We start from the raw sequence: 26,098 nt of genomic DNA on the forward strand, positions 1-26,098 counted from the left end.
AATACATTTTTGAACTCAGCTTGTTGTGCTGTGCTCACTTGAACAGGAAGGTGGCGCGGCGGTCTACGGCACTAAATCTCAGTGCTAGAGGCGTCACTACAGACCCTGGTTCGATCCTGGCCTGTATCAGAACCAGCCGGGATCAGGAGTCCCATAGGGCAGCACACAATTGGCCCAGCATCATTCGGGTTAGGGGAGGGTTTGGCCTGGTTAGGCCATTATTGTAAAATAGGAATTTGTTCTTGACAGACTTGCCTAGTAAAATAATGGTTAAATAAAATCCCAACAAAGCTGCTGTAGATAAAATGTCATTATACCTGTGGCTAATTACCTTGAGACTTCTTGGATGGGCACTTCTAATGTAACTCTATGGCAGCACCCAAGGGTCTTTCATTTTTTAGCTCTAACCTTAGATTTGGCGGTGACGTAGTGTCCCCATGAGTGACAGAACACTGAGCCAATCACGGCGCAACTAGAGAACATTACCAACCCCTACACTCTGTATTTTCAGCTGGCTGCCCCACCACCATAGAAACCACTGAGCTAGGCTGAAACACCTGCATTTTGGAGCTGCCTTACTCAAGAAAGCAAAAAAGAAACCAAGGTTGTATGCGGCTTTATTAACATTGTTTGCAAACTGATATGTGACACGTATTAATGCCAAAATAACATGCAAAACAGGCATCACCCCATATTTCTTTTTTAACTAGAAAGGTGGAACAGGCGGGTCTGCTATGAGGTTGCAAGTCCATAGAGTTCATGCCTTGCACATATGGTTCCACAGTTATTGTATCTGAATATAAAGCTGGAATTCTGACCACGTTAATTTTGTCTACGAGTATCCTGTTTTAATGTCTGAATGATATAAGCAATTTTACATTGGTTATGCAGCAAAACGAATCATTAGAATGTATATAACACACATTTTAAATCACTGGCTCATATTTCCCACAATTGGGAGGAATCAGTGGAGCTACAGTGTATGTACAAACCAATAAGATATGAGGGGTGGAGTGAGAGGACGCAACAAGATTCCAACAACATTCTCTTAGCACAACAAAATGTGTCAGTATCAAACTGAGATTTCAGAGTGTGGACATTATGACCATTATGACAAAATTTACAACAGGGTGATAGGTAAGAATTAACAGCATTTGGGATTTTACATTTACACTTTTCGTCACTCAGGGCTCCGTGCGTAAAATGCGCATTTGGCACAATCAACAGGCAGCTAGATAGACCAAAGCAATTTTTCACTGAACATGACCGAGGAAAAGAGTAAGTCATTCAACGACCATCCATGTAGTCCAACGGGAACCGCCAGCTCGATGTCGCAGGACGACTCGGATTCGGACGTCTCGTCCTCTCCAACCGGCTCCGATGGACAGGCGCCCGGAAACGGGATAACCCCAAAAATGGACACCAGCGAGGAGGATAAACGGTTTCCCGCGTGCATCCGAGACGCGGTGTCTCAGGTGCTGAACGGATACGACTGGTCGCTCGTACCGATGCCTACACGAGGAGACCGGTCTCTGAAAAACAAACCCCATGTGAAGCGGCCGATGAACGCGTTCATGGTGTGGGCGCAGGCGGCGCGCAGGAAACTAGCTGACCAGTACCCGCATCTCCACAACGCCGAACTCAGCAAGACCTTGGGGAAGCTCTGGCGGTCAGTAGAGATAACGAATGAAAATATATTTAATGGGGGGTATAGTACACATTTGCGTACCTAATGTGCCGCATAGAACATGGCACAGATGTGCTATGGAAATGTTGTTTGCACCAAACCCAAAAATCTGCAGTGAAGATTGATGTAGACAATGTTCATTGTTGACAAGTTACAAGATACTTATTATTAGTTTATTTTCTAGTATTGTTTCATGAAAATGTGTGCACAACTTTGCCTTGTTATAATGATTAACCTAATTCTACATGGCATGTTTAGAATGATGATGATAATGATATTCACTGTGACATCCAGCATTGTGCATCTTATAATAGTCCACAACTTAACCCAACCTGTCATCAATTTCCAGCCTGCTCTCTGAAAGCGAGAAGAGGCCATTTATGGAAGAGGCAGAGAGACTGAGGGTGCAACACAAGAAAGACTACCCTGACTACAAATACCAACCCCGGAGAAGGAAGAGCACCAAGCCAGGTCAGAGTGACTCTGACTCCGGGGCTGAGCTGGCCCAATTCCACCCAGGCCAGATGTACAAGGCTGAACCTGTTCTGGCCAGACTGACCTCCATGGGGAATGGGCATAATCATCCAGAGCGGACAGGTGAGTGGATTTCCCAGCATTTTTGATACATTTGTGCAAGAATGTAGAACAATCCATAATCAATAGCAACACGCAGTTTGTCAGTCACCAGGTCTTTTCTTTTACTGATTGAGATCTTGCATGAACACGTATCTCTCCTGGGTTCAGGGTTGAGGTGTTCAGGCACGTTCTTTTGTTAGTATGCCATTGCTAACGTTTAGGCATCTGTTGTGTCTTTTCTGAAGGCCATCCACACGGTCCCCCCACACCCCCCACCACCCCCAAGACAGAGCTGTATCTTGGGCTTAAACATGAGGGCCGGCGCCCCCTGGATGGGGGACGGCAGAACATCGACTTCAGCAACTTGGACATCTCTGAGCTGAGCACCGATGTCATCAGCAACATGGATGCCTTTGACGTCCACGAGTTCGACCAGTACCTGCCACTCAACGGGCACAGCTCCGCCCCGGCGCCTCCGGACCACAGGCACGGGGGGCACGGATCCAACCCCCCCTCTGGATCCCTCATCTCCTCCTACGGCCACTCCCACAGCAATGCCTTGCCTTGGGTTCCAAAAGGGGTGGGAGCGGAGGCGGCGCTCCCCTCTTCCTCCTCGTCTTCTAGTAACAGCGATGGCGTTCACCACAGAACGCAGATCAAAACGGAGCAGTTGAGTCCCAGCCACTACAGCAGCCAGCACTCCCACAGCTCCTCGCCACCCCACCCCGACTACACCCCCCTCAGCTCTGGAAGCGGCCCCTCTTCTGCAACCTCCTCATCCTCCTCCTCCCTGCCCAGCCCCCAGTGTGACTATGCAGACCTCCAGAGCCCCAGCTACTACAGTGCCTACTCTAGCTACCCCGCAGGTCTCTATCAGTACCCCTACTTCCACTCCTCTCGCCGCCCCTACGGCAAACCGCTCATCAACAGCGTAGCCATCCCTCCGCCCCACAGCCCCACCTCAAATTGGGAGCAGCCGGTCTATACCACACTCACCAGGCCTTAGATTCATGACAGCCTATGGGGCCTGATATGACTTTCTTCTGTTTTTGCTGTGTTAGTGAGGACATGACACAAGGCTCAAGGTTGGACATGATCTAAGAACAAGTGCCTGCGGGTTTTGTCAGAATGGACAGAGAATCTCTACCCACAATCATGCATGAATCTTCTGTGGGAAAAATGTGGAACACACTTCTGTTGTGACCACGAAATCACAAATGAATACAATTCTAGATTAACTTTTTTAAGTGCCTTTCTTTATGTTCAACTCTTTATCTCAGATTGAATAATTATTGTTTGTACTTGTGTTTTATATGAACATGTTTTATATTGGAATGCACATTCCAGCTTAACAAATGCACCAAATGAATAGTAATTCCACTTCTTAGTTACTGTTCATCACTCCAGTGCAGTTCCATTCCTTGTCAGAAAAAGCGCTGGGGACTTTCACTCAAGGCAACAGGTGTTCAGTTATGTTTCCTACAAATCGAGATGACAAGATTTCAGGGTTGAAGGAAATTAGTAAAATGATATACCATATGCTGTGATTGACTGGGCAGCTGGTTTGAGGACAGGAACCACCATGCTCGTCATATAGCATGGACAGCTAAGCCCTGTGCATCTGCTGCACTTGTCAACCTTTGAAGAAGACATGTCCATTCCAGCACAGCAGTTCTGTGCGGATGAAGGCCGAAATGGCTTGTCTTTCTGAAAAGGCAACTGCAAAAAAACATAGAGAGACTGCCTATTGAGCAATCCAGGTTTGATTATCGGATTTTTGTACTTGATTTGTCAACTGGATTATTTATATGCCGGCTCTATGAAAACCAGCTAATATCATTTATAACCGGTGCTTGTAAATGCCTGATGAATTTAGTGCGCGTGACCACGCATTTATGCTGTTTTATGTTTACCTTTACGATTAAATAAATGCATTGCAGAGGGTTTTCACCAACAACGAATTCGGTTAGGAGAAGTTCCTCCTTTTCAACAAGGGCACGCAGAGAAATGTGCGGGGGATTGTGGGAAGGTGAGCGGCGAAACCCTGTTAGCGGAGTGGTAGAAAAAGGTCTGCTCTTCTCTACTTCGTGCAAATTTCAAGCCGAGCGAAGCGTTGTCAAGAGGAGGCACCGCCTCTGGTCAAAACCCACTGTACGAACTCATGCAGAGCCGTTAAATACGTTGGCCCACACACCTTTTTCTTGCAGTTCTGAATATTTTTGCAAATGACATATAAACTTAACGTTTGTGAGTAGTAGGGCAGTTTCTTGAAGACAAGATGGATGCTTGCCATGCAGTTACTGAGAGTGGGCATACTACCAAGCTGTGAGTGTGTGCATGCGTGAGTGGGAAGCGTGCGTGTGTGTGTTTGCGAGCGTGTGCTTGCGTGTGAACAAGTGACACAGACAAAAAGCTCTGAATTTTAATGAGCAATTACCGCAGGGAAGCTGATCAGAACAGATGGGATGTGGGTGGCTTGTGAACGGAATACTCTCTTTTTTTTGTGAGAACAGATTTAAATGTATAGCCACCAGTACACTGCCAGTGTGCTGTAACTCAGACTGTCCTGCCTATTGTTTGCCATGACATTTTAGCAGAAACTCAACAAGAGAGATAGGGATGAGGATAGAGAATGGAGACAGCGTGTTAAGAGTTGCTGACAGAATTCATCAGGATGCATTGCATAACAACAGGAGTTTGGCTGTACAAATGATGCATGAATCACCATCATCACTTGTCCAACTGGAATAGATTGATCATCCAGTGAATAACGGACACTGTACCTAGACCAACATAGCTATTAACAATTTTTATTTTTTACAGATATACTGTACCTGGCTCATAGGTTGCTATATTTACTCGTAGGCCATGCTAAATGCCCTACGTTTCTGCCCCTGGGCTTCACTACAGCTATGACGGCTGAGGATTTGGGGTTCCACCCACGTTTAATTACTTCCTGAATGGTGAAAATATCTGGTGAGTCTCACTGAGTTAGTGTCTACCGGAGTTTGCCTGGCCTGACGAGGCGCCAACGACAACAAGCTGCCAGACAGAACTAACATTGACTCACCCATGATGCCACGGGGATCTGGAGCCAGGGCGGAGGGGCAGAGGAGTGTGGAGGGACACATCAGGAGACCTGACTCGCACTGTGATTCGCCACAGAAATGGTCATATATACTGTACAGGTGGGAAGGCAGTTCCACCTCATTTGGATTGGTAAAAACACACAGAGGCAGTTGAAATTCTGCTAAGACTTTGCATGGGAAAATCGACCAATTTTGGGTTACTGTTCAATCACCTACAAATCCCATTTAAATCAATGCACACACACCCTCACTTACAATATACACCTTTCAGACAGCAGCTTCATATGTTATCTAATTTCCTTCCAAGTCAAGTTCTGTTCACGTTAAGTTCTGTTCAATTAGTCTCCTTAATTATTTTGAAACATGTTTATAAAGTTACTGATATCTTTCTCATTTTCATTACAGCTGTTAGAAGTTAAAGCCTATAAGTGGATCATACAATTTTAAGCAGTGAAAGGGATCCCTTGTGTGTGCGGGTGTATCCAGGGAATTTTCATTAGATTTGTGCTGTAGCTTCTCCGTAGCCACCCTTTAGGCTTTACCAACACGAAACACCAGCTGATTGGGTTGGTGTTATTACCTCTCACTTGAAACAGACTGGGGCAGCAATGTAATAGACTTACAACAGTCAATTAGACCTAAAACCTCTACTGACGCAAGTGATGAGGTACAAGTTTCTCCCTGATCTTGTCTATGTGGTATTCTCTGTCTCAAAATAATAGGATGCTACTGGCAAGTTGTTCCTGTGCAGTGCAACAATGACAAAAGGGTGATCAACAGTTGTTCGAACTGCAGGCCCATTTCTGTTGTTCAATCTAAGTAATGGTTTCTATTTTCTACAAATTCATCAATAGAAAGACTAAGGAGGTTCCAAGACATTGACGTTCCCACAGATATTGTACACCTCTCATTTCAACCAAAAACAATGCCCTTTGACCCTTTGGGGTGTATCAACTGTTCTTCAATCCCCCGTCATGTTGGCTGGTTGGACCACTCCAATCCCTATAAAGAGAAAGAACTTTGCCTTGGAGTGGTCTGCAGTGGTCTGCGATGGTTCACGATGCCAGAAACAGAGCAACCGTGAAACTTCACCGCGGTGACCACAGCACATTGCTTTGGCGCCAGTCCTTGGGAAAAGCATGTAGTCCCCATCTCGCAGACAGAGGGATGGCCTGTCTCGATGCCTGACAAAAAAAATCTGCCAACTCACTCATACGCTATATCCGCTTTATATATTCAGTACATTTGTACATGTACATTTGCAGCATACTATTTCATATGAATAAAATCTAAACGTTTAAAATAAGAAAATATACTGTATTACCAATAGATAAAGACAATGTTAATTTACTTCGTCTTGATGGCAGAAGCAGATGGGAACCCGAAAGTCAGTGAGATTACAGAAAACTGAGGGAGGGAGAAAAAGGTGTCAGAAAGAGAGAGGGAAAGAAAGAGTGAAGGTAGCATGTGCGACTGTATCCCAGCTGTTACTATGACGATTGGGCTGCAGCGCCATGAGCCTGACCCCCTCTGAAGCTCTTAATCCTAACCTCCCAACACATACACACACACACACACACACACACACACACACACACACACACACACACACACACACACACACACACACACACACACACACACACAGACACGGAGGAGTATCCCTCAAGGATTTCCCGCCATGTGGAACCGAGATGTGAATGTGGTACAATTTACTGGAAGTTCACAGGAAAGGCACGAAGTTCACAGAACAGGCACATACTGTATGTATGGAGACATGACGGGAGCATGTCCTTATAGTTACGCAAACAAATAAACAGAGATAATCACATGCCCACACAGACACGCCAATTGACAAGAATCAACGCTCCACCACATCTAACAATTACAACGTTACCATAAGTATTTACTACATAATTGAACTGTTGTGAACTTTTAATTACACACAATACCAAGTCTGTGGGCATGTGTAAGCTGCACAGACATGATCATGCTCCTTGTGCGGGTGTTTGTGCATACAGTCAACACACTTCAGCCCATATTGGTTCTCCACACTTCACAACTGCTCAGCCACACTTCCCACCCGCCTCAGAGTGTCCATCCAGCCCAGGCTTAACACTAGAACTCTCCCTGGGTGGAATTCCAACAGCTGTCTGAGCTCTCCAACCGCCACCTTTAACGGCAGCTGTGTGTCTGTCTGTGTCCACGCATCAGTCAGCACAGAGAAGCACACAGCTTCGGGAGGGTGGCCCTATCCGTTCTGCACACATGCATACTACGAGAACGCACACGAGCGCACAAACAAACACAGGCACACCCGCACACATTATCTGAAGACAAGAGACTACTAGAGTAGTGGTTTCCAAACCCTGAAATTGAACTGGGTTCAAATTTGATTAAACAAATGAATTGTTCTCTCTTCAAATGGGTTTACTGTATAATACAACATTTGAGTGTCAACTAAGGGCCTTTTACACTATTAAAATACACTTTCATGTAATTACGCACTGGGACAGCCCTGCTGGACCTTGAATTGAGTGAATATGAATAAAGTGGGGTTCCCTTCATTTTCTAGCGTAGATTTGTGCGGAACAGTTTCGGGAACCTTTGCGCTGGAGAGAGAGGAGTGACAGAGAAAAGATAACCTTGACAGAGAGAGGGAGAGGGAGCCCAGCGGTTGATGAAAACCAAATAGCATGATTTCATTATTTATCTGATCATAAGAATCCGAAGTAAAGGAGACACGGTCAACGGGATTGTTCTCAGCTTGGATCCCTGTCAAGTTTATTACAGCGGCAGACCAATAGAATGACAACGCACATCATGGGTGATGTATGACAATGGCCTAGAGTGCCATCTAGTGTCTTTCAATGATAAACACAATTTGATTGAATCAGTTCATATTAAATCAATTACAACCCTGTTGCATGAAGTAACAAAATATTTACATTCACATTTATATTTCAAAATAAACAGCCACGAGATGCGTATAGCCCTGCCTAAAAGCATACGTTTAGAACAATCAGAGAAATTGCATAAATCCACTGTCATCAAAACTGTCCAATCAATAAATTACAATTACAGTACTTCTCTCAACAAACACAGTGAACATGACTCATTAGTATACAACAAGGGATGAACCACTCACAACACTAAGAGCGGGGGTGCAGTGTGGAAGAGTCTATGTGGAGAGCGGTAGCAGGGGAATTGATATTTCAGTGTTATTTTCTCTCCTCTCAAATCCCCTGACCCCTGACCTCTAACCCCTGGTTAAGGCATCAGGTTCAGAAGAGGTGGAGAAGTAAGACCTTTTATTGTTTTTCTCTCTCCTCTCTGATCTATTTCTTCCATCTCTATCATCTCGTTCCTTCGCTCCAGGTACAGTAGAGACGTGTGTTCTTCTGGGGTCTCTGCAGAGAAATCCTGTCTGTTCTGTTCTTGGTGGGACTTGAGCTGACCAGTAGAGTGACAGCTCGAGCTCCAGTCTCAGGGCTTGTGTTTGAAATGGGCCTCCACTGCACGGTGAAGAGCAGAAAACCAGTCAGTGTTACCACAACATAGAGATATAATCACAGATAGGCATATAGACACAGCACAGTACATAAACAGGCAATCACTCCTTAACCTGCGTTGGACTGCCTCTAAAAACACACCATCAATCCATAAGTATAGTGATTAATACCAATGCTGATGCTAGGGAGTTACCCGGTGTGCAGGTTTTTGTTTTAGCCCTGCCATAAAACATTGGCTTCAGCCAAGCAACTGCTTGTGAGACCTTGACTAGTTACATTGGGGGTTGTACATACCCTGCAAATATTATTGCAAAGATGCAATATCTGCATACATGCATACTCCTCAAGGGTAAAGCTGTGACACCCGGTGATTGTAAAGAAAATAGCTGCCGGGCTCACGGTTAGCATAAACGTGTTTAACATCTGCTGGCTTCCACGCATAGCCTACCAGCCACGGATGCAGATCTTGGAACATCTACATTTTTTTTTTTTAAACGAATAAATCCATTTAATATAGCCTGCACAATCACTATAAATCCATTATTTATTTTTGACAGGTCTTAAGAAACATGATATTAAAAAATTTACAGAATAGCATACTCTGAGTTGTTCTTATGTTGGGCCCTGATTGTCACGCCCTGGCCTTAGTATTCTTTGTTTTCTTTATTATTTTAGTTAGGTCAGGGTGTGACATGGGTATTTATGTGGGTTTTGTAGTGTCCAGGGTGATTGTAAGGTTTAGGGGGTTTATTTAGAGTAGTTGGGTTTATGTTTAGTATAGTTGTCTAGCAGTGTCTATGTTGTGTGTAGTTGTCTAGGAAAGTCTATGGTTGCCTGAATGGGTTCCCAATTAGAGACAGCTGGTTTCTGTTGTCTCTGATTGGGAGCCATATTTAGGGTAGCCATAGGCTTTAGTTTGTGGTGGGGAATTCTGTCACGATCGTGTGGGAGTGAGACGGACCAAAACGCAGCATGTGGAAAATAAGCCATCTTCTTTTATCATTGAAGAAGGCAAAACGAAACAAAACACTTACAAACTAACAAAACAACAAACGACCGTGAAGCTAATAAACGTAGTGCACACACACAGGCTACAAACGTTCAGACATAGACAATTCCCCACAACAAACTAAAGCCTATGGCTACCCTAAATATGGCTCCCAATCAGAGACAACAGAAACCAGCTGTCTCTAATTGGGAACCCATTCAGGCAACCATAGACTTTCCTAGACAACTACACACAACATAGACACTGCTAGACAACTATACTAAACATAAACCCAACTACTCTAAATAAACCCCCTAAACCTTACAATCACCCTGGACAAAACCCACATAAATACCCATGTCACACCCTGACCTAACTAAAATAATAAAGAAAACAAAGAATACAAAGAATACTAAGGCCAGGGCGTGACACTGATATGGCTATGCCATATGGCTGTGGGCTACACTCGTTCATTTAGCAGACTAGATTTGCTTGGAATTCTGTGGCATAATTTTTTTTAAATGATTTTATAGTATGACGAATACAATTGAACATAAAATAGAAAGGATATTTTCTCTAAACGATTTCAATGGAAGTGCGTACATGTGGCTATTCTGTGTTGAGCGGTTAACAAAGAAACCAGTCCTATATGCTTAATTTAGAGTTGTTTATGCAACTTTAGTTGTGATACAGACGTTGGGCTATATGTTAAGATTTTTTAAAACATTCTAAGGCTGCATGATGGGACTCTAGTGATGATTTGAAAAAAGTCAAAAGCTTCACTCATTACATCAGTTCTCATTCACAATTTGACAAGCACTTGATAATATTCTCACCAAGACTCAAATTTCCCGGTGGCATCCCCCTTGTGTGGCGGTAATGCCCCCTAAAAAATCCATGCCTTTTGCGGCCAAAGTGGCCATTGTGCCCTTGGGCTGAATATAATAGGCTAATTATAATTCCCTTCTCCCGGCTGCCGCACCCCGAAGCACCTCTCACTCACATGGCTCTCTCAGATGTACCGTTGAAGTCGGAAGTTTACATACACCTTAGCCAAATACATTTAAACTTAGTTGTTCACAATTCCTAACATTTAATCCTAGTAAAAATTTCCTGTTTTAGGTCAGTTAGGATCACCACTTTATTTAAAAAATGTGAAAATGTCAGAATAATAGTAGAGAGAATGATTGATTTCAGCTCTTATTTCTTACATCACTTTCCCAGTGGGTCAGAAGATTACATACACTCAATTAGTATTTGGTAGCATTGCCTTTAAATTGTTTAACTTGGGTCAAACGTTTCAGGTAGCCTTCCACAGGATTCCCACAGTAAGTTGGGTGAATTTTGGCCCATTCCACCCGACAGAGCTGGTGTAACTGAGTCAGGTTTGTAGGCCTCCTTGCTCGCACACGCTTTTTTCAGTTCTGCCTACAAATAGAAATTGCTCCCAAGGATGAACCAGACTTGTGGAATACTATAATTTTAGTCTGAGTTTGATTTCCCCATGATGTCAAGCAAAGAGGCACTGAGTTTGAAGGTAGGCCTTGAAATACATCCACAGGTACACCTCCAATTGACTCAAATGATGTCAATTAGCCTATCAGAAGCTTCTAAAACCATGACATCATTTTTGGAATTTTCCAAGCTGTTTAAAGGCACAGTCAACTTAGTGTATGTAAACTTCTGACCCACTGGAATTGTGGTACAGTGAATTATAAGTGAAATAATCTGTCTGTAAACAATTGTTGGAAAAATTACTATCATTATTACTAGTATTATGTCCTAACCGACTTGCCCAAACTATAGTTTGTTAACACGAAATTTGTGGAGTGGTTGAAAAACACATTGTAATGACTCCAACCTAAGTGTATGCAAACTTCCCGACAATTGTAGCTCATGCCCGTGATCGGGTCCTTCTCACAGGCATTTCAGCTAAGTAGTAGGCTACAAGTGAATGAAGACACACACATCTGGGACGCATCTGGGACACATCTGGGCGCTTCCCTCTTATTGAACTCTGAGGCGCACATTGAAGACGTTAGAACTGTCCACATTTATCCTACATTTCATCAGCCAACAAGATGAGTCGGCCTGACGAACAGCAAAAGCAATTTCTTATGTCAATCTACTATCCCCCATAGTACACAAGTTGACCTATTCTATTGGTCAACTTGTGCTTCTGTGCAATACATAAATATTCCAAACATACTCTGAGACAGTTGTGGGATGCGATAGATCCCAAATAAATACAACCACTTGCATCAAAAAAAAACGTTTCAAAGCAATGAGGCTGATCGTTTAGCAATAAGCACGAATGTTCCAAAATGCAATCAATTAGAAGAAAACACTGTTCTCAAAAGTGATGGCAAATGTGATTATGCGTGTAATGCTTTATTATAAAGGTGCATTTTTATGGTGAAAATGACCTTCCCCAAACTTGAAACTCACACGCTGCTTATGTAGGCCAGTTAGGCTCTACACTGGTTATAAAGAGGATTCATGTGCATCATTTTAACAAGTTATTTGGCCACTTTAGTTGTAATACGATCCTTATCAAAACATATAGACCTATGGTCTAGGGTACATGCAGGGGACTATGATTTGAAAAAGTTGCCAAAAAAAAGATATGAGCTTCTTGCACAAGCTGGGCATCATTCACAAGTGATAATACCTCATTCACAAGTGATAGTCTAATATTGTCACCCATCAGACTATTCTTAATTTAAATTTTGTCTTTACGTATAATATATGTGTGAAATGAGTTTTGATTTAGAATGGACCATTATCATGCACCTGTCTCGACACAGGGGCATGGGGAAAAAAATACATGTCATCTATTGTCACGGATGACAAGGTGTGTGAGGGAAGAATCAGGCGCAGAGAGCAGAGAGTTCCATAGGGAGAAGTGCTTTAATATGGCACCAAAAGCAATACCCAAAACACAGGGCGCGAAACATATGGACCAACCCAAAACACAGGGTACCCGGTCCGGAGCACGAACACACCCAACAACACAAACACGTAACATAAGAATAATCCCGCACAAAACAAGGGCGGGTATACTACCCTTAAATAAGGAAGCCCATCAGGCAAACACAAATAGACACAGGTGCAACTAATAAGACAAAACAAACAGAACACGGAAAAAGGGATCGGTGACGACGACCGCCGAGCACCGCCCGAACAGGCAGGGGAGCCAACTTCGGCAGAAGTTGTGACAACTATACACTTAAATAGCGAACGGAGAACGCATTTCCCATGGTTCATTTTCATGCCAGCCAGATAGGCTATGCTCCTGTGTTAAAGGGAATCAATGTGCTTAATGTTAGGAAAGTTGATAAATAACATTTTGTAGGCCTAGCCTATAGAAAGCTGATGGGATCCTCTTTTTAATAGAGGCCATCAAACCTCTGTTTTCTCACGCAATTGCAGAAATGTTGCGCAACATGAGCACTCATGAAGTGTCCGATTGGATTTGCGATAACATTTGCATTGATGTCAGAGTGATTAGAGGGACAATAGAGTGCTGAGTACCAGGAAGTTAGCGCGTTTGGTAGGCTACTAATGACCTTCAGCAGCATCCGAGCTTGGAGAATCCTAATTACCGTGACTAAATGGTCATGTGGAATTTGACTGCCTTCATGACTTGTGACCACCGGTGCAGCAGTAATATGGTCAGCGTAACAGCCCTACTCAAGAGTACACCTAATGTAGTGCATACTCAAGTACGCCGGTGTAATTCAGCCTCATGACTTACCTGCGTACTCTTGTGGTCTCATGGGTCTGTTGATGACCCTCTGGAAGGCAGCGATCCAGTCCCTCTGCTCCGCCTCCGTCTCGCAGGCAAACAGGAACTTCCTGTCTGGTGTTACTATGGTGATGCCATGGTTCCAGTGGTAGCCCTGTGTTGAGGTGGGAAGGCCTGGGAGCACGGTGTAGCTGTTCTCTTTACTGCCGATGAACACCTCTCCCCTTGCATAGGCATCCTGAGAGAGGAGGGGGGAGAGGCGGGGGGAAAGAGAGCGTGAGAGAGATCAGAGAATAAAGTATGCTGTATGCCACAGAATAGAAAGTTGTGACAAGTAGGTTCATTCAGAATGGATGATTAATTTTAGGGTAGGGTGTGTGTCTCCTCACCAAAGGATCTTTGAAGTACATGAGTCTCCTGTCGTCCATGGTGAACCACCTTTTCTTAAAGCCCTCTGTGTGCTTTGGGCCTGTCTTCTCCATGAAGCCCTCTTTCATGAAGCTACGTGTAAGTTTGGGCACCAGCTGAAGGCAAAGACAAGAGAGAAAATGATTTGTTTAATTGTGTTTAATAGTGGTAATACTCATTTCTAAATATATGTTGTGGCCTCACCTCCTCATCACTGGCTCCAGGGAAGGCCACCTGAAGGTAATGGAACCTGGCAGCTCTGATAGCGTTGAACCAGTCCACCATTTCCTACCAAAACAAAAGACACAAAAGCATCCTAGTCAGAGATAGTCAGATACGTGCTTTATTCAGAGTCATCCCTGCATTGAGAAGACCGTAAACCTGCTACAGTATGGAACATTACGAGACGTGATCAAGGTATTATATCACGACAAAACAGCTTTAATATTACTGTTCTGTTCAAGCTTGCTATCGTGTCTGTTAACCAGCTGTACACGCTGTGCCTTTCATCCTAACCCACAGACAAGGGTGACTTGCTACTGAGAGAGATGATCACCTGTGTGCACAGCAGTAAACCCTCAGAGAAAAACAGCCCGCCAGCCAACAACTCTGTGTGTGATTGCAACCCCCTCCACATTCCTCTAGCCAGCTCCACTGACCAGATTACACGGCAGGATTCACTGCTGTCACAGTGAAGAACACGTCTACTGATGAAATAGATATCTAGACATGTTGATTTCCATTCTCCCTTGGTTATCCAGAACAGCAAAAGGTGCTATCTAGAGCTTAAAAGGGTTCTTCGGCTGTCCCCAAAGGAGAACCCTTTGAAGAAACCTTTTTGGTTCCAGGTAGAATCATATTGGGTTCCTTGTAGAATCCTTTCCCCAGAGGGTTTTACATGGAACCCAAAAGAGTTCTAACTGGAACCGAAAACTATTTTCCTATGGGTAAATCCAAAGAACCTTTTTGGAACCCATTTTTTTATAAGAGTGTAGAGACTTAAATTTAGTTGAACAGACTGCAGTGGCTCGTCCTTTAAAAGTTGCGGTATACTGCGGCGCAGCTTGTATGGTGCCGCAGAATTCTATGACACGTTTTTTAAGTGTGAACCACTGGTACCATTAATGCTAGCTAGTGCTAATTTGACCACCAGAAGAGCATTTGATAGCCTTCAATAGTGGCTGTACTAAAGAATGCGGGCACGCGGGAGACCTGTAATGAATACTCAGGGAGAAAAATGTGTAGATTCACACGCAGAGTGTGGCAGATGTTTACTAAGCCTTCGCAGAAGGCAGGAATCGTGATCACAGGCAGGCAGGCAATGGTCAAACACAGGTAGGTAGTCAAAAACAAACAATAGCTCACAACCATACAAACAGAAAGAACTGAAATAAATAGGGAGCTGATGAGACCAAGTGAGAAACGAACACAGGTGAATTAGGCTACCTGGGGCGGCAGGTAGCCTAGCGGTTAGAGTGTTGGACTTGTAACCGCAAGGTTGCAAGATAAAATCCCCGAGCTGACAAGTCGTTCTGCCCCTGAACAACGCAGTTACCCCTCTGTTCCTAGGCCGTCATTGAAAATAAGAATTTGTTCTTAACTGACTTGCCAATTAAAATAAAAAATATTTAAAAAAATCTATGATCAAAAATTAAAGACAGGGCTACGTTCCAGAACACAAAGGAACAGGGCTATGTTCAAGAACACAAGGTTGACTAAGAAAAGAAAAGCAGAACCTTACAAGACTGGGGTTCAATTCCCCGATGGGGAGGAATGAGTAGGCTGTCCTCGTAAATAAGAATTTGTTCTTAACTGACTTGCCTAGTTAAATAAAGGTTACACTAAGAGCATAAGTCTAACATACCCAAACAGAGATTCTGTGAAAATAGAAATCTCATTGATTTATCAAGACCAGTCCCCATGCTTGTCTCAGAGCAGCGCAAAATGGTGCTAAAATAGTTGTAGGCTATTGCTTCAAATCCAATTGCTTCTAACTTCAATATGCGCTTTAAATAAATAACACCTACACCACTTTTAACAGCACTTTACTCAACACTAGTGAGACTCATGTCGCCTGCGTTAGGCCTAGAGTATATAGAAAAATATGACGTGTCTCTCCGCCAATAATTACATATAGAGGATTGGAGGATATTGCTGTAATTCAGTGATATTTATTCCCATAGTAATGGATCCATAACTAAATAAACATCAGCATTTTGAAAGAGTATTTTATCATTATTTTATTAATGAAAGCATAAAGATGCCATTATTAGTTACATTGTTTTAGTTTGAACGTGCAGACTGGCACTAAGAACAGAACAGCGGGAACGTCTCCCTAGTCAGCGCCATTATTAGTGCAATGCCCCTTAGTGCTGCCAGTCTGGCGGGGTGGGACCCCTCCCCCTTCCTCCTCCTCCTCCCTTCCCCATGGGCTAGATCGGCCTTCTGTGTGCGGCTCTGCGGCCCATCCCGTACCCCCTACCCTCGTGCCTTGAATCTCGCACGTTTTCAGTGAATACAGCTGGAGAACTACAAGGCAATCTCATTGTGCGCCACTCAGGAGCCATGACCAATATGACCAATATATATTGTCCTGCTAATAACAGGGTTAATAATATATCTGTGAGAATATCCAACAGGCTTTTATATCATTCTCAATTAATAATAATAATAATCGCTTTGTTTAAACAAATAACAATATTTTGGAGATGATTTTGTTTTCAAATAACGTAAATGTAACGTCTGCTTCCAGCTCACACTCTCAAACACATAGATCCCCTGAACACAGCTCACTCTCCAGATCCCAATCACCTGAATTCTGATCACCTATTCACACACCTGTATGTCATTATCGCACACTATTTAGTTCAGTTCTTTGCACCCCATCACTGTGAGGTATTGTTTGTTTTGTGACACACGTCTTTCAAAGAGCTGTTTTTCTGGTGAGTTACTCCTCCCGTGTATGATACTTTTTGCCTGTCTCACTAACTATGCCTTTTGCCTATTCCCTGCCTGTACTTTAGCTTATCGGATTTCCTGTTATCTACCTATTGCTTGATCTCCCGGACTACGTTACTAGCCTTTTCCCTGCCTGTACTGTTGCCCCTTTGGACCCCCTGTGTATGACCTTCTGCCTGCCCCTGGACCCAGCTACCTGCTTCCTCCTGTGGTCCTCTGCAATAAACACCTGCTGCGCCCTGCGCTTGAAACCAGCTCTCTGTCTCCCCTCGTGTTCACTACAGTAAAATAAGAGAGGAAAAAGGCCATTCTTGAACATGGGTGTAGACATTGTTTCTAATTTGTAAATAAAGCCAGTTTGTTATTTAGAATGATTTATTTCTGTTTTTAGAGGGAGAGAAACCAAAAACCTACAATCAACAAATGGGTCTCCCAGCCGAGGCTGGCACAGGTATTGAGCCAGCATCTGTAGTAAACCAGCTTACACTGCTATGCAGTGTCTTAGACCGTTGCGCCACTTAGGCGCTGTACAATGTGACCGGTCGGGAGTGGCATACAGTAATACAGTAAGAGCAAAATAATCCTAATAAAATAATAAAAACCTTAGTGTAACAACAGTTTTAGTAAGTAATACTGAAGTCGTGCACAATTATCAGTTTCTATTTAGGTTTATGTTGCCCATTCATTGTCAGTTAGAGACACAGTAGGACCCAAAAGCATAATCAGTGCTCTAACTCCCCCTTGTGCTGGTCTGGAGCAATGAAGTGGTGACGCAGGGTACCGTACTAAACCACAAATTACCTCTAAGTACCGCAGCATAATCGCAAAACTTTTAGTGGAGCAAAAAAGTAAATCAGTGTTCCTTCATATGAGGAACAGCGGCCATATTAGGTGTACCGTTCAATTGATGATTCATCATACCTCTAAGAATTCCGTGCATTTACACATTATACAATAGGAGTTGGCTATACCAGTATAAACAGATCTGGGACCAGGATACAGAGCCGCAGAGTCCTTTTGGTCACAGTCACCCATAATGCCTCACCTTGGAGTCGCTGTGGTAGACGAAGATGTTCCTGGTGCTGTTGTCTCTCAGGTAAGTAATCTGCAGGCCGTAAGGGTTGCCTATCTTAGCCGGCTGGAACGTGGCATTGAGAGTCTCGATCTTCATCACCGCCTTGGGGTCCCGCGCCTGGGGGAGATACACAAACTGTACGGTACATAAACACAGTATACGTATAAATCGTTACATCGAATAATACATACTGTATGTTTACAGTAAACACAAAAAGATAGGTAAGGAGATTAAGTCTGTTGAGGTATTTGTTTTCGTTTCCTTGTGGACACATTTACATAGCGTGCTTTACAAGTATTCACGATTAACTTGAAAGAGATGATTAACCTGAAAGCTAGTCGCATAAGTTAGCTGGAGATTACGTTTCCCAGGAACATGCTTGTATTTATGTGTGAGAGCATGTGCAGATGTGAGCGAACACGTGTTGACTCCAGCCTTACGTCCTGCTTGTTGAAATACTTGAGCGCCCCCTCTCGTTCTGACAGGATGAATTTCCGGCTGAGGAACTGGCCGTTGTCTCGCCCGCGTTTCCATAGAAACCCCTCTCTGTACCCTGGGTAGATAGAAACCCACCAGACAAACTCAGACATACTGAAATAACTCTCTGGTGTAATCAAGAAATACCAAAGCGTATGAAGGGAGAGAGAAAGGGAGACAGAAAGAGAGGGATGAAGAGACAGAGAGAGGGGCTTCAGGTGAAAGAGAGTACACGAGAGAGGAAGTCATAGGACAAAAGGCAGGAAGAAACAATTACCTCACTGATGGTAAAGTACTATACATTCTTTTACATGTCAATGACACAGCACTCTAGTCCTTCCAGTCTATTTCTGGACCTCTTACAGACAGGAAGTGGTTTCATTAAGTGGCAGTACAGAGCACTGTGTATAATTCATTACAGACTACACACTCTCTTCAACTCTCTCTTACTCGCTCATATTCTCTCTTTCTCCCTCCTCCCCCTCTATTTTCTCTCTATTTTCCTTTCTCCTCCTTCCCACGAATCTCGGTTCACTGTATCCCCATCTATCTATCTATCTCATACACACTCACAGATACTGTATCAATGCATGACATACTGCTAATCCCCATTTTCAATCTTCCCATCCAACACCCCTCAAGTCCCACACCCCCGACGTCTCTCCTTCCTCATCTATCCCTTGTTGTCTCCTCCCTCTCATCTCTCCATCCCCTGGTGACAGAGGTTGGCATCTCCCCCTTTCCCAGTTCATCGTGATTTATTCACCTTGCATTACCTCATCGATCAATAACAACCCCCACTCCTCCCTTTTCTCTGCATACAGAATCAATACTGCCATTGAGCACTGGGAGTCTAGTTTACCACCACCCTCCTTGCTCTACGGAAGATGTACAGTACCAGTCAAAAGTTTGGACACACCTACTCATTCAAGGGTTTTTCTTTATTTTTACTATTTTCTCCATTGTAGAATAATAGTGAAGACATCAAAACGATTAAATAACACATTTGGAATCATGTAGTAAACAAAAAAAGTGTAAACAAATCCAAATATATTTTAGATTCTTAAAGTAGCCACCCTTTGCCTTGATGACAGCTTTGCACACTCTTGGCATTCTCTCAACCAGCTTCATGATGAATGCTTTTCCAACAGTCTTGAAGTAGTACCCACTTATGTTCAGTACTTGTTGGCTGCTTTTACTTCACTCTGGGGTCCAACTCATCCCAAACCATCTAAATTGGGTTGAGGTCATGCTGGTTAAGTGTGCCCTTCATTCTAAATAAATCACAGACCGTATGAACAGCAAAGCACCTCCGCACCATCACACCTCCTCTTCCTCCATGTTTCACGGTGGGAGATCCGTTCACCTACTCTGCATCTCACAAAGACACAGCGGTTTGAACCAGAAATCTAACATTTGGACTCATCAGAAAAAAGGACAGATTTTCACCCGTCGAATGTCTATTTCTTGTGTTTCTTGGCCCAAGCAAGTCTCTTCTTATTATTGGTGTCCTTTCGTAGTGGTTTCTTTGCAGCAATTAGACCATGAAGGCCTGATTCACGCAGTCTCCTCTGCACAATTGATGTTGAGATGTGTCTGTTACTTGAACTCTGTGAAGCTGCAATCTGCAATCTGAGGTGCAGTTCACTCTAATGAACTTATCCTTTGCAGCAGAGATATCTCTGGGTCTTCCTTTCCTGTGGCGGTTCTCTCGAGAGCCAGTTTCACCGTAACACTTGATGGTTTTTACGATTTCACTTGAAGAAACTTTCAAAGTTCTTGAAATTTTACAGATTGACTGACCTTCATGTCTTAATGATGGACTGTCGTTTCTCTTTGCTTATTTGAACTGTTGTTGCCATAATATGGACGTGGTATTTTACCAAATAGAGCTATCTTCTGTATACCACTCTACCTTGTCACAATACAACTGTTTGGCTCAAACGCATTAAGAAGGAAAGAAATTCCACAAATGAACTTTTAACAAGGCAAACCTGTTTATTGAAATGCATTCCAGGTGACTACCTCATGAAGCTGGTTGAGAGAATGCCAAGAGTATGCAAAGCTGTCATCAAGGCAAAGGGTGGCTATTTGAAGAACCTCAAATATAAAATATTTTGATTTAACATGTGTTATTTCATAGTTTTGTTGTCTTCACATTGAATAAACAAAAAACTTTGAAAGAGTAGGTGTGTCCAAACTTTTGACAGGTACTGTAGGTAACAGAACATATAAGGCCCTAAAGAGGGTAGAGAAGCGACAGATGTCTGGATGAGGGTAGGACCTATGGATCTATTAATTTTAACCCTGGGTACAGCCGATGCAAATGTATAGACGATGCAAATATTATGTGATGCAAATAGATTTAATCAAATACAAATCTCCTGCCCAATGCATCCCTATGTATCACATACATATAGCTGTGTGTGTGTGTGTGTGTGTGTGTGTGTGTGTGTGTGTGTGTGTGTGTGTGTGTGTGTGTGTGTGTGTGTGTGTGTGTGTGTGTGTGTGTGTGTGTGTGTGTGTGTGTGTGTGTGTGTGTGTGTGTGTGTGTGTGTGTGTGTGTGTGTAAGTGTAATTAAGATGAAAGGAAAGGAGTATGTGTGTTTTTGATTTTACTATCCTTGTTGAGACCAGAAGTCCTCACAAGGATAGTAAAACAAGGAAAATTCAGACAAGTGGGAACATTTCGCCGGTCCCCACAAGGAAGAATACTATTTTAGGGTTAGATTAAGGGTTAAGAGTTAGGGTTAGCTTTAGTATTAGGGGTTTTGGATTAAGGTTAGCGTTTACATTTACATTTAAGTCATTTAGCAGACGCTCTTATCCAGAGCGACTTACAAATTGGGTGTGTTAGGTTAAGAGTTAGGGTTAGAGGTTAGGGAAAATAGGATTTTGAATGGGAATCAATTGTTCGGTCCTCTCAAGGATAGTAAAACAAACGCGCGTGTGTGTGTCTGTCTGTTTGTGTGCGCTGTGTGTGTGTGTGTGTGTGCGTGCATGCTTGTGCATGCACATGTGCATGTTAGTCATGCGCAGGTCAGCTGTTTGATCACCCGCAACCACCCACAATCCATTGTATTGCTTAACCCGTAACTGTAGCAAATATGGTGTATGTTTATTGCGGTCTGTTTTTGATTTCCTTGTTGTGCCTATAACGATGGTCTATTCATGTATCCACTTTAAGTGCGCATTGGTATGGTCTCTCTACAATCGGGTGCGCTGGGTTATTGTGGGCATATAAGCCCGTTCTTTACCGTTATCAGGAGGACTGCTGTTGTAAATATTCACCTGCACTAATTTCACTGGACAGCAAATAAATCAAAATAATATGTAAATACAAACTTTGTTCTGTACTTTATTTTAATACTGGTTGTTCTCTGCCGGATCCCGTGATACCTTAACAGAGTAGCCTAGTAATGTTCTGCTGAAACAAAAAAAACAGCATGTATTTGGTGCCCATACAGTTAGGCCCTAAAGCTTCCGAACGAATGCCAGATGAAGAAATTCTGAACGGGAAAACCTCAAAGTAGCCTATAGATGTGAAGAATTGTACATTCATGGATTTTTAATGCATTGGTCTCTCTTTACCCACCCGCCCTTCGTCCACACAATATTGCACAACCCTAAACCCGACCACCCTGAGGATATAACTGCGGGTTATGAGTCAACCCCGCGGATCACTACTGTGTGCGTGCGTGCCCAAGGAGGAAGGAGAATCTCATAGTAAACAGATGAGGTCATCTTTAATCAATGAGAGTCCAGTCTGGCTCCAATAAGAGCGAGAGTGCTTTCATGCAATGAAATAAGAGCATGAGTCATTCACTGACATTGACACTTATACTGTCTGCCTCACCTTAGCAAGAACACAAACAACCACCAAGGAAGAACACAAGGCCAGACATATTCACTCTGCCCTCATTCTACGCCTCAAAGTCATCCTTTCTTCAAATTCATAGTTCACAAAAAGCATTTGTGTGGCCACTGTTGAGTGCAATGGATTAAAGGACTATCTGTTGGTTTGATTTTGCATAGCTCTGCATCCATAGCTTTGCATACGCAAAGCTTGTGTGTGTGTGTGTGTGTGTGTGTGTGTGTGTGTGTGTGTGTGTGTGTGTGTATGCGTGCGTGCGTGCGTGCGTGCGTGCTTGCGTGTGTGTGCCAGCTCACCTGCAGAGTATGGCTCCTGTTTCTCGATGAACTCAAACTCGTTCCTCTCGTACCTGGCTCGGATCCACTGCTCCCGCAGTAGCCTGGAGCACAATGAAGCAATGGATGGGTTTCACCTTCTCTCACCTTTCTCTATAGCACAGGTTCCACGCTGCTATGTGAATGAATGATGACCTAACAAGCTGGGAGGTTGGGACACAGGCCACATTTCTACTTATCTCGCTGTGACAGATTCTCCTTTCCTTTCATCTTCATTGCCCACAGGCACGCAGACACACACACACACACACGCACACACACAATCTCCTTTACACCTTTACTCCAGGACAAAGAGATTGATTAGCATGAGTAAACAGATTAATAACAGATGATCTTTTTTTGGTTGTGTGTGTAGAGGAGTGAACCTCACCATGACAACAACAGCCTCTCCCCTCTCTCTCTCTCTCTGATATATGATGTTCCTATCTTTTTTTAGGTGTCTCTTGTAATCATGTCAGTACGGTTAGATCGTATTTGGCATCTTTTCAGAACAAACATCAGATTATTCAGATTAAAGTAATCCATTCAATTGACACAGAACCAAATCTGTCTCTCGCTATTCCCTCTCTCACATGTAATATGCTTATTGGGTTGGCAGCCACAGAGAAAAGTAATGACACAAGCACAACTCGGCGCTGTCATTGTAGAAGTTACACTTCACACTTTTGCTTCTCTCTCTCTCTCGCGCGCTCTCTCCCTCCCTCTTTCTTTCACAGGCAAACACACTGACATACACACACACGTGCACACATCCACCATCCACCACACACACAGACACAGGCACAGACACAGACACACACACACACAAAGGAAGAAGAAGTACGTGTTACATTTCAATACGGGTGTGAAACAGTAAGCGTTTTGCAGTAACAACACTTGACACAGCAGTGATGTCTTTGTATACCACTAAGTGTCTACATACTAATCGACCAGACGTTGTTAGTACATCATTATAACTCAGTCATGTGGGTGACTTACTTGCAGTCTGTGTGTTTGGGTCTGTAGTAGAATGCTGGAACCTTCTGTTCATACTTGGCTTTGGCTGGTTCATTACCCATGGCAGCCATTAGCTGAGGACAGACGGAACAATAAAGTTTTCTCGGTTTTAATACAAATCAATGAATGCATTGACAACCAATGACGTATATAAACCCTGGATTACTGATGCTATGTACTGGCCATTGAAAGGCTTTGAAGCCACCGGTCGGCCATATCGGCAATCCAAAGTAGGAGCCGTCTTCCATAGGAAGGAATGGATTTCTACAGTACAAAATTACATATATTTAAGTATTTTGTTGTTGTAGTGGGGACAGTAATATTAGTAATCTCCAAAAATCATACTTTAAGGACAAAACATGTTTTAATTTTTTTTTGTTTAGCTCACATAATATCATTTAAAAGTATGTATTAACCCACGTTGACCCAAGTTAAACAACTTAAAGGCAATGCTACCAAATACTAATTGAGTGTATGTAGACTTCTGACCCACTGGAAATGTGATGAAAGAAATAAAAGCTGAAATAAATCATTGTCTACTATTATTCTGACATTTCACATTCTTAAAATAAAGTGGTGATCCTAACTGACCTAAAACAAGGATATTTTTTACTAGGATTAAATGTCAGGAATTGTGAAAAACGGAGTTTAAATGTATTTGGCTAAGATGTAAACTTCCGACTTCAACTGTATATATATATATACACACACACACATACATACATACCACCCCTACCTTGTCACAACACAACTGATTGGCTCAAATGCATTAAGAAAGAAATTCCACAAATTAACTTTTAACAAGAAACACTTGTTAATACTTGGCGCGCATGGGGAATGGAGAATGGTGGCTCTATGTTATGAGAGAGCATTAGAGAGCTCGCATCGTCATACCCTGTTCAATAGGACTAAATATGAAATAAACAAATATGTTGAAGAAAATCCTATTTGTTCAATAAATGTTCAAGGGAAAAAAGGGAACTGTACAGCACGATTTCTATATTTTCGGGTTAGGATCAGGTGTGGGCCTCAGACGTTCCCTTTATCACATATAGTCAGGTGGTTGCGGAAGGGGTTATCAGCAATTGCGGGTGGGTGCGGGTGAATAAACAACTGACCCGCACATCCCTATCAGACACACTACTGGAACTGACTGCGGGTCAGTTTTTTGCTTGTTCTAAAATGAGCAGACTTAAGGTTGTGACATGTAATAAATGTACTTGTACCAATGTAATGCAACACAATATAATGTACATGGTCCCAGTGTCTTGCTCTCCTGCTCCCCTCTATGGCAGGGGGTTACTGACCTCGACCTCTGAGGCGTCCCATGTCTCCTGCTGGACAGACTTGACCCTGCTGATGTGGGGGATGCCTCTGTGGAGGAGGGAACAGCCCTGGCACACAAACACACCCAGAGTCACTGAAGCCCAGTCTGGCTCTAAGGAGAGGGGGGGGGGGGCATGAGAAGGGGGAAAGAGAGGGAGGGAGGGAGAGAACAGTGGGGATGGAGAGATATGGAGGGAGAGGGGGAGAGAGGAACCAAAGGGGAGAGATAGCGTCATAAATGCGGTGCAACAGAAGGGATATGAGCTCAAGGTCCAAACTATAAATACTAAAAGTGCTGACACCTGCAGTTCTGAAAGGTAATAGGTAAATGAAGCAAACCCAGTATAACTGGATAGAGCTGCGTAGAGAGAGAAAGAGATAGAGAGTGTGTTTGTGTGTGGACCAAAGACGGCAGAGCTGCAGAATCGGATTAGGGGAAACCATATTTAGTCTTCGCACAGGAAATGAGCTAGATACTGTATTTATTCACTGATCAAAATCCACAGAGTGTGTGTTTGTTCTAATTAGTTGGGCTTTATTAGTCAGCCGGCATGCCCGTTTCTTTGTGAGGGATTGTTTATTGTAAGCCTGGTGTTTGTTACAGACGTTACGTGTTTGTGTATGTTCGTGAATAGTGCAGGACTGTTTTCGTTCCCCGTGTCTGGGGCAGTTTATTTTGAGCACCCAGTGTTGAGTGGGGTGGCCGAGGTTCACCGTGTTACATTAAATGAGCATTATATTAAACTCTCTGTTTTCCTGCGCCTGACTTCGCACTCCGACACCCAGTACCTTACAAATGATGTCAATTAGCCTATCAGAAGCTTCTAAAGGCATGACATCATTTTCTGGAATTTTCCATGCTGTTTAAAGGCACAGTCAACTTAGTGTATGCAAACTTCTGGCCCACTGGAATTGTGATACAGTGAGTTATAAGTGAAAGAATCTGTCTGTAAACAATTGTTGGAAAAATGTATTGTGTCATGCACAAAGTACATGTCCTAACCGACTTGCCAAAACTATAGTTTGTTAACAAGAAATTTGTGGAGTGG

The 26,098-nt window shown here is 43.3% G+C and overlaps 2 protein-coding genes across 6 annotated transcripts in view; one reads left to right on the forward strand and one right to left on the reverse strand.

The window, feature by feature from the left end:
• Positions 1–1,028: 1,028 nt before the first annotated feature.
• On the forward strand, positions 1,029–4,552 carry LOC129829197 (transcription factor Sox-8-like). The gene is made up of 3 exons (XM_055890810.1): positions 1,029–1,669; positions 2,037–2,284; positions 2,509–4,552. Exons 1-3 carry the CDS (start codon positions 1,263–1,265, stop codon positions 3,267–3,269), a joined length of 1,416 nt encoding a protein of 471 aa, XP_055746785.1. The 5' UTR covers positions 1,029–1,262; the 3' UTR covers positions 3,270–4,552.
• A 3,555-nt stretch (positions 4,553–8,107) lies between these two features.
• LOC129829198 (arf-GAP with dual PH domain-containing protein 1-like) overlaps positions 8,108–26,098 on the reverse strand; it is a 32,455-nt gene continuing 14,464 nt past the window's right edge. For 3 of the 5 annotated variants that reach the window (XM_055890811.1, XM_055890814.1, XM_055890815.1), the window contains 9 exons: positions 25,031–25,161; positions 23,706–23,797; positions 22,689–22,771; positions 18,482–18,594; positions 18,012–18,176; positions 14,213–14,296; positions 13,990–14,124; positions 13,610–13,838; positions 8,108–8,867 (listed from right to left, as the gene is read on the reverse strand). In XM_055890811.1, coding sequence (XP_055746786.1) covers positions 8,839–8,867; positions 13,610–13,838; positions 13,990–14,124; positions 14,213–14,296; positions 18,012–18,176; positions 18,482–18,594; positions 22,689–22,771; positions 23,706–23,797; positions 25,031–25,161 — 1,061 coding nt within the window. In that variant the 3' untranslated portion in view covers positions 8,108–8,838. The remainder of the gene's footprint in view (positions 8,868–13,609; positions 13,839–13,989; positions 14,125–14,212; positions 14,297–18,011; positions 18,177–18,481; positions 18,595–22,688; positions 22,772–23,705; positions 23,798–25,030; positions 25,162–26,098) is intronic. The other 2 variants (XM_055890816.1, XM_055890812.1) reach the window with 1 other exon arrangement.

The sequence above is a fragment of the Salvelinus fontinalis genome, chromosome 30 (assembly GCF_029448725.1).
Source record: "Salvelinus fontinalis isolate EN_2023a chromosome 30, ASM2944872v1, whole genome shotgun sequence".
Taxonomy (NCBI): Eukaryota; Metazoa; Chordata; class Actinopteri; order Salmoniformes; family Salmonidae; genus Salvelinus; species Salvelinus fontinalis.